Raw genomic sequence first — 8,228 nt, 5'->3', positions numbered from 1 at the left:
GCATTTTTTTTTTTTTTTTTTCTTTTTAGGCATGAAATACATACGCGCTCTTTGCAGTCGCTCTTTATTCTCACGCATCACGGTACGATAGAATTTGGTAATAGCGTTTTTTTAACAATCGAAAAATATTGAAATCGACGAATCACTCGGCACGCTCGATCCTCGTGATCCGTTTCTCATTTTATATTTTATGTATATATATGTATAATAAATATATATACTTATTAATATGTAAGAACTTGACTAGATCACTTTAGTTTTTTTATTGACTCCCTTATTTAAGTCTAGGTACTTGCTCGTGCGACGACGGAGAGTATGAAGTTACAAGATTCTTCTTCTTTTCTTCTTTTTTATAAAAAAATATTCAGGAGAATGAACTAGAATACGATTAACGCGGCTTGTCTGGTTGCTTCTGGTTCCCAAAAAGTTTTTGAGAACGGTGAGAGCTAACGAGAGGCTTGATCCCAATTCCAGTTGTAATTAACGATAGGAGCGGATTCTATGAACGCAGCAGCACCTCGGGTTCGTGAGAATTTTGCCAGATTATCCGTCGATCGGCCATCACACGTAGCATTCGGTTTTAGGGCCCAACTCGTACTCCATTTCCTCGTTGTTGTACATATCCATTACCTGGAGAATATTGTTTTCAAATAAATTTGTATATTTGTAAATAATTGTAAATTAATTGGCATCGATTATTCTTTCAAATAATAAAAATCATTGCATTCTAAAGGATTTTCTTGTGAATTCTTTATTTCTAATCTTGATAAGTGAATATGAAATTGGCTTTAACAGAGAAAAACGTTCTGTTCGATTCTAGAAAAATTTAAAAATTACCGCATTCATGTCTTTTTGCAATTCCTCCAATTGCTTCTCGTGGATTACTTTCAACTTCTCCTTCTCCCTGTTCTGAATCATTTGTGCGATTCTCCTCTCCTCCATGAATTTTTTCGTATTGTTCTGCTGCTTCTCCCTAAGCCGGCCCTCCTTTATCCCCCGAGTCTTCAAAGTTTTATCGTTCATCACCTCCCTCGTGCTCTCCACAGACAGCCTCGCCTGCCTCGCGTTCATTTCTTTGATCTCGCGCTCGTGCCGCGCCGTCAGCTGTTTCTGCTGAGCCAACTGAGCAGCCACACACAATTTTCTCAGAGTGTTCCTCCGCTCCTCCAAATGTGAACGTATCAGGTCACGTTCCTCTCGACGTTGCCTATCCGCCAATCGGGACCATTGAACCGTTTGCTCGGAAACTTCTCGACGAACGATCGGATCTCTCGACAGCTCTGCTTTGCTATCGAATCGAGAAACAAAAAAAAAAAAAATTTAACGGAGGAAAATTCGCGTTAAAAGAAACTTTTTCCGCTACTCTATGTCGTAAACTGTCCAATAATTATCCCTTTCTTTTATTTCTTCCACTTTAAAGAGAAAGAAACATTAACAAACCACTTCTGTTGTCCAATAATTACCGACTTTTTCATGGTTAAAACGATGTTAGGTCGTGGAATATTGAAGAAAAGAAGAAAGTATGGAAGTAATCAGTGAGGCTTTCTGACTTCGTTTAAAGCGAAACATCGGAGATCTATATATATATAAAAGTAGGATATATATTTAGCACGTGTATCCGTTTGGTAACGAGAACAGACAGAAGCAGAGTCAAAAATCAAGGAAAAAGTTTCCTCGTTGCATCAGTTTAAAAAAAAAAAAAGAAAAGAAATAAATCACGTACTTTTTCCCTTTGATAATCTTCTCTATCGCTGTGCAATGTTGTTTCTGGACGGTAAGTTTCTCCTTCTGATGCCTCTTCTTCAAAGATTCCAAATCCTTCTGCTGCTTTCTCAACACTTTCTGATACCCCTTCTCTTGCCTCAACGATTCAGCCGTTATCGGATTGAATTTCATTTCCTCTAAAGAAAAAGAAAAAAAAGAAAATCCTCATAAATCCAATTCTACTCGATTGAACTGAAGGCAATTACCTCGAGGTTTAGGCGCTTCGCGATGATGGGCGGGCGCGGAATCACAGTGCCCTTTGCTGTCGCTCTCCTCTATCCCAAGCCCACGCATCTTATTCTGAGACGCGTTCTCCGACTTCTTGTAGGCCCGTGGCGCCGTGAGCGCGTCCATAAGCCCTGTTTAATCCCAATGCGATTGAAAACATCGAGCAATCGAGATATCGCAATCGAGACGCTTACCCTCGTACCCGTCCGGCACGTAAATCTTGATCTCTATGTTGCAGAACAGCATGGGCAAGGACATGGGGAAGTTCGCCTCTGTTCTCAGGGATATGTGCCTGTATCCCGACTGTAGACCGTCCAAGGGGACGATTCTCTGGCCCAACAGCTTCCCGTTCGACTCGTCGTAAACGGCGAATCTGAGGGCGGCCAGGTCCGGCAGCACGACTTTTCGAAACAGGAATGGCTCCTCGTTGTAAACGGGATTCAGGCCGTTCGCTGGAACCACCCTGGTCCGAAATTCTTTCCTAATCGTGTCCGTCGGTAGACCGTACATTTCCACCTCCACGTAAGTGCCGACCTTCTTGTCGGATAAAAATTGGCCAGCGATCACCTAGCGAATCAACAAAGGCCAAAAAAATTCTCTCAAAGTCGATCTCTACGAGTTTCACGAGTTTCTTAACCTAAGCCTTTCGCTATGGTTTCGCCAATTTCATTAGTCGTTAGACAGACTAGCTGAGCGCAAGTTTCGTCTTAATTGTTGAAAGTTAATTTAATCATTATAGATTATTATAGTATAACAATAATAATATGGTATAATAATGTAATAATAGTAATATAGGAATATAATTGTGTAGGGTTTATAATTAATATTTAATTTAATTTATAATTGTTATAATTGATAATAAATTAACTTTAAGAATTAATATATAGAATTAATTATTTTGTGAAATTTTATGAAATTTTGTGAACTGAACTGATTAATGATGGAATTAAATGAATCAGATAAGTAATTAAATTATAAAATCATGATATTAGTAATTAGTGTTATGTATCTTATCGAATATCTTTTCATAGTATTTTCTTTTCTTCATATTTCATTTTAAAAATTTGTTCATAAATATCAGATTTATTCCCGGTATTAAAATTATGATGCAGTTATATCAAATCATGCAACAGCATGAAAGCAGGATATTTGATGAAAAATTTGATTTTTTGGAAAGTACATTGTTAAATAATTTTGTATTTTTTTAAACGTTTACAGATTGAACAAAATATGTATATGCAGAGTATGTATAGGTAAAGAACTAATCGATAACTGATCGGTCATATTTCAATATTCTGTTAATTTATTAAGAAGCTTATTTTAAAGATTTCAATTTTATAACGGATATGACGTCTCGAAACATCTATTTTAATTTAAATCGTTATAAATTGTGTACAAAAATATAGATATTGAGTGCAGTCTTCAGATTTTCGATGCCAAGTCTTTCGCCTCAAAAAAATAATTGTAATGCTTTTAGGAATGTTAATAATTTTTATAACAGTGTACTTATAACTTTTCTATGAAAGTATTCAACTAAATATTAAAATTAATGAAATTTTTACATTGCACAACGCATAGCAATTATAATGATAACATAATATTGAGCAATAAAACTTTTTAAATACAAAAATTGTGACTATGATTTCGAATAAAGTTACGTGATCAAGTTGTGATAAGTTTATCTAAAAAAGTTAATTGCTTACGTTCTACAATTCTTTGAATTACATTCGAGTAACTTTATTCTTCCCTTAAATTTTTCCCCTAAAAAAAAGAACTATCGATTTTGGATAATTCTCGATACAAAGTTAAAGAAGGCACACGTTCTTCACGAGAAACACGTAGATCGTTCGATTTGCAGAAATGCAGAGCTCTTTCTATGAATCAAAAAATGAGAGAATAATTTGGAGATTACCTGAACGCTGCATTGGGTGGCGATTACACCGTCCACAGGGCTCTCCGCGAATGGGTCGAAGCTTCGATCGGCACGTCTCATGAAGTCAGGTTTGAGTAGGTAGCCGGAGGAACCGTTGTACTCGAACTTGCCCTGATTCAGTTGCATGGGCAGGTCCGCGGTTTGGAAATTCAACGACACCATTTGACAACCAGCGTTCCAGAAGACCTGTTTTCAATCGATCGATCGGTTTTGGACGAGGATTTTAAGATATCGGGGAAATTACCTGTGGCATGTAATTCGATGAATCCGCTCTGGTGCCTTTCGGATAAATCCGGCTCATTTGCCGCTTGTTGTAATTGACGAACTCGATCGCTTGGGTCTTCAAGTAATTGAGGCCAGCGGTTTCCGCGAAGGAAGACATATTGTGATGAATATTCTTTTCTGTACAAGAGGGCACTATCATCAATCGTCTCTTTCGTTTAACCGTATAACCGAGGGAAATCTTTGCCTTACGTTCGGCAACATCGAAGCCTGGGAACTTGATGGGCTGCGCGTAGTTGACCATCGAGGACAACCATGGATGGACGTTTGTCGTGCTTCCTGTATACGGTGGAACGGGTATATCCAAAGTTTCGCCTAATCCAGTGCTCGAGCTCGACTGTTGCTGATTCCCCGTCGTCGACGATGCGACTGACTCGGTCGTCGAAACCTCTTCCTGCAAATCGGACAAATTTCTTCCTCTAATTGTGATCGGGAAATTAATTGCCGGAATATGATATTATACATGTATTATACATGTATTTCGTAGCGTAATGTACAATCGTATTACCTTTACAGATTGTTGCTCAACGACAACAGCGACAGAGGGAGGCGCGCTCGCGTCTTCCTTGACCTCGTCCTCGATGACGAATTGGCCTTGCCGAAACAATTCCAACTCGTGCTTCTCCACCTCGGGTTTCAAACGTTTGTTCTTTATCAGAATCTTACGTTTGAGCAAATTGGGCGACGGCAGAGGTACTCCTGGCTCCAACTATTTTACCACAATATTCGTTATACGTCTTTCTTTTTCTTCTTGTTTTACAGTTAGATAATACGATAATTCGTATTCTTCCATCACAATACACGCAGATGTGCAATTTAATCGAGCGATATTACAGATAAATTTTTAGATAACGACGAGTGGTTACTTATGAGGATTTTATCGATTTCGTATTGACGTATTCAATTCGTTATCGCGAGATATGAGAAGGAATCGAAAACGGTGAAAGGAACAACAGTTTTCAATTTCATTCAAAAAATGATAAAACTACTGAAAATAAACTCACTGGATAGTCTTTGAGCGGTTCCTTGAGAAGCAGATCGCCCAGAATTTCGTCGCAGTATTTGGCCAATTTGTATTGCTGCTTCTTGCTGCAATGGTTCTCGAAGCTAAGAATGACCGGATATTCCGACGTGACGAACGCCGTGTCCCTCACCGCGTAAATCACGTCCTTGAAGAGAATGTCCGTGCACATAGCTTTGCCATGCGTAATTATCGGCTCCTCGTCCTCCCCTTTTCCATCCCAACAATCCAACTCGACGCACCTTCAAGTTCCACGCGTTCTTCACACGCCTTCACAACTTGTGATCGCTCTCGTATCCCAATCTTACCTGCAACCGGCCAACAACACCTGTCTGTACATCTCGACGCTGCTCTTCCCGCCGAATTGACGGCCGCACAGATACGTGTTGTGGCTCGAGTTGATGTAATAATGCGCCAGCGGTTGATCCATGTCCATGTAAACGTCCAGCCTGTCCAGGAATACGGGGGCATTTTCGTCTGACATCAGGTACCTTATGAAACCGTCCTTCGTCATCGTTTCTGAAAGGACGTGATTGCTTCTGAAAGGATCCCATTACACGAAAGGTACAAACTAATTCGAGATACACGATCGATAATGTTGAAGGGAGGGAAAGAGAGAGAGAGAGAAAGAGAGAGAGAGAGAGAGAGAGAGAGAGAGGGAGAGAGAGAGCGAGAGAGAGAGAGAGAGAGAGAGAGAGAGAGCGAGAGAGAGAGAGAGAGAGAGAGAGAGAGAGCGAGAGAGAGAGAGAGAGAGAGAGAGAGAGAGCGAGAGAGAGAGAGAGAGAGAGAGAGAGAGAGCGAGAGAGAGAGAGAGAGAGAGAGAGAGAGAGAAGAAAGGAACATTTTCGATGACGAAAAGGAAAAAAAATAATTCTTACTTTGATTCCTCGCTGTCTCGTTCTGCTCGTAATCGTTTATGATCTCCAACGCCCTCTTCTCGTCGTACAACGGGTACAAGATCTCGTTCAACGTTGGATCTCGTTGCTTCTCGTTCAGAAACATGACCAATTGATCGAGATTGATCGTGTCCGCTTTGCCCTGGGTGCTGGAAATAAAGTTCAAGCTCGAATGAACCATCGTCATCACTTTCCTTCATTATTGACGGAATTACTCACATGGATTGGAACAATTCCTCTATGTCGTTTCGTGGGCAGATTTTGTGGTATAACGCGTAGAAAGCGTCGAAGGTGAAGTCTTCAGGCTCGATCACATCGTTCTGCAAGTTTGGTTTCATCAAAAATTTCGGCAAGGCAAAATCGCTCTTATGCGTGTTTTTCTTTCTTTCTTTTTTTTTTTTTTGTTTTTGTTTTTCTCGCCTCTTACCTTTCCGCTGGACAGACCTAAATCGGCGAGGCACTGATAAACAAGCTTTTCCGTTTTCCCAGATGCGAAAGTTCTCGCGACCACTTTCACCGGAACTTTTCCATTCGGATCGATCAGCATTCTAAGCCTCATCCAACTGGAACACGGCAAACATTTATTTACTCCTCGATGACCCTCCTTCGGAATCTTGAGCGAGATCGAGATTCATAGACACGGGGTCCAAAAATACGTATATATTTTTTATAGAAAAAAAAAAATCGTATAATCGTAAGATGCACGAAAACTGAATCATAATAATATTTGAGGAAAACGTTTGAGGAAAATTTTATCAAAAAAAAAAAAAAAAAAAAAAAAAAAGAAAGTTACGCAAAGTTACGAAATATTCGGAGAGATTAAATTTATTCGAAGGAAGAAAATTACGTTACATCTCTGGAGGATAAAAATACGTTGGGTAATAATGTAACCGTTATAACATATTCTCGATCGCTTTGAAAAAAGAAAAAGCAGGAAATGTTACGCGTTCTTCTTTCTCTCTCTCTCTCTCTCTCTCTCTCTATCTCTCTTTCTCTCTCGATATTTAAAATCGATATCGCAAATAAAGGGTTTACAGGTGTGGAATACTGTTTCTGGCTAATTGTTTCATCGCGTTAATGTCAACGGGAGAATCGGCGTAGGTGTGTATATGTGTGTAATTGCATTAGGAAACTCACTGTTTCTTCAAGCACGTAAGCGGGCAAACGTTGTTGGCTTTCACGTTGTGCGTAATCGATCGTATGCCATCCAGCCATATCTGTCATGGGACACAGCAAACACGTGGACTTTATTGATCGTGATAATAATTGCTTAACCGAATGAATTGGAAAATTTCTTTCCTACGATCGATTTGTAAATATTCCCCATTTTCCCCTCGTATCTCTTCTCGTATTTCCCTCCCTCCTCGTATAATTCCTCGTATAAATTACGTCACATAATACGTGACACGACGTTATCGTCGAGAGAGTTTTATATATATATATATTATTATTATTATCCGAACAATCCCAAAAGGGCTTAAGAACTTTCAGGTTCATTTGCTAAATTTTCACAGGGAGATATCAAATAGAGCGGGTTATATAACGAGTAAATTTACCTTGGCCGTAGCTGAATCCGGACAAACGACATGCTGGTAATTAATATTGGTATAATCTACGCCCGAACAGATGGTTAAACATTTCTCCTCTAATTGCTCCCCGTGCTTTGTCACAAGCTTGTCGTACAGCTTCGGGTCCTAAATTAAAGATTACAAAACTATTACACAATTCGTACGGTTAACAGGCACGGTTGATTAAGACGAGCGAGGAGTAGGTGCGTTATCGATCCAGTTTCTTATAAACTCTCTTTTCTTAGAAAAAAGGAGGATAAAAAGAGCGGGTGGCGTTAAATAATTTGCAAGTGGATATCGAAAAGTGGCCGGAGTAAAAAAGTGTTCTTGTTTTTTAAAATTAAAATTGTAATTTAAAACAAAAATTTCTACAGTTTTGTTTGTACGCGAAAGTAAGAAAAGAAGAAGAATATAATAAATATTTTTTTGCAGATACACATCGTATTCGTAAAAAAGAAAAAAACAAAATCGTAATAAAAATTTTATCTCCAATAGCGAATCGATTGCCGTCAAAACGATTATGTGTCTGTTGAAAT

General features: G+C 39.2%; 1 protein-coding gene across 5 annotated transcripts in view; it reads right to left on the bottom strand.

The window, feature by feature from the left end:
- Positions 1-22: 22 nt before the first annotated feature.
- The window catches only part of LOC102670651 (1-phosphatidylinositol 4,5-bisphosphate phosphodiesterase-like), a 28,766-nt gene continuing 20,560 nt past the window's right edge, over positions 23-8,228 (bottom strand). For 3 of the 5 annotated variants that reach the window (XM_031508724.1, XM_031508726.1, XM_031508722.1), the window contains 15 exons: positions 7,681-7,818; positions 7,262-7,341; positions 6,552-6,687; positions 6,344-6,444; positions 6,107-6,273; positions 5,537-5,747; positions 5,212-5,470; positions 4,716-4,916; positions 4,170-4,601; positions 3,905-4,111; positions 2,187-2,559; positions 1,971-2,123; positions 1,724-1,901; positions 838-1,288; positions 23-630 (listed from right to left, as the gene is read on the bottom strand). In XM_031508724.1, the coding sequence (XP_031364584.1) occupies positions 562-630; positions 838-1,288; positions 1,724-1,901; positions 1,971-2,123; positions 2,187-2,559; positions 3,905-4,111; positions 4,170-4,601; positions 4,716-4,916; positions 5,212-5,470; positions 5,537-5,747; positions 6,107-6,273; positions 6,344-6,444; positions 6,552-6,687; positions 7,262-7,341; positions 7,681-7,818 (3,156 nt within the window). In that variant the 3' untranslated portion in view covers positions 23-561. The remainder of the gene's footprint in view (positions 631-837; positions 1,289-1,723; positions 1,902-1,970; positions 2,124-2,186; positions 2,560-3,904; positions 4,112-4,169; positions 4,602-4,715; positions 4,917-5,211; positions 5,471-5,536; positions 5,748-6,106; positions 6,274-6,343; positions 6,445-6,551; positions 6,688-7,261; positions 7,342-7,680; positions 7,819-8,228) is intronic. The other 2 variants (XM_031508727.1, XM_006607614.2) reach the window with 2 other exon arrangements.

Source organism: Apis dorsata, unplaced genomic scaffold (genome assembly GCF_000469605.1).
Source record: "Apis dorsata unplaced genomic scaffold, Apis dorsata 1.3 scaffold_8, whole genome shotgun sequence".
NCBI classification, from domain to species: Eukaryota; Metazoa; Arthropoda; class Insecta; order Hymenoptera; family Apidae; genus Apis; species Apis dorsata.
The sequence above is the reverse complement of the archived record's forward strand: the minus strand, read 5'-3'. Positions and strand labels throughout refer to the sequence as shown.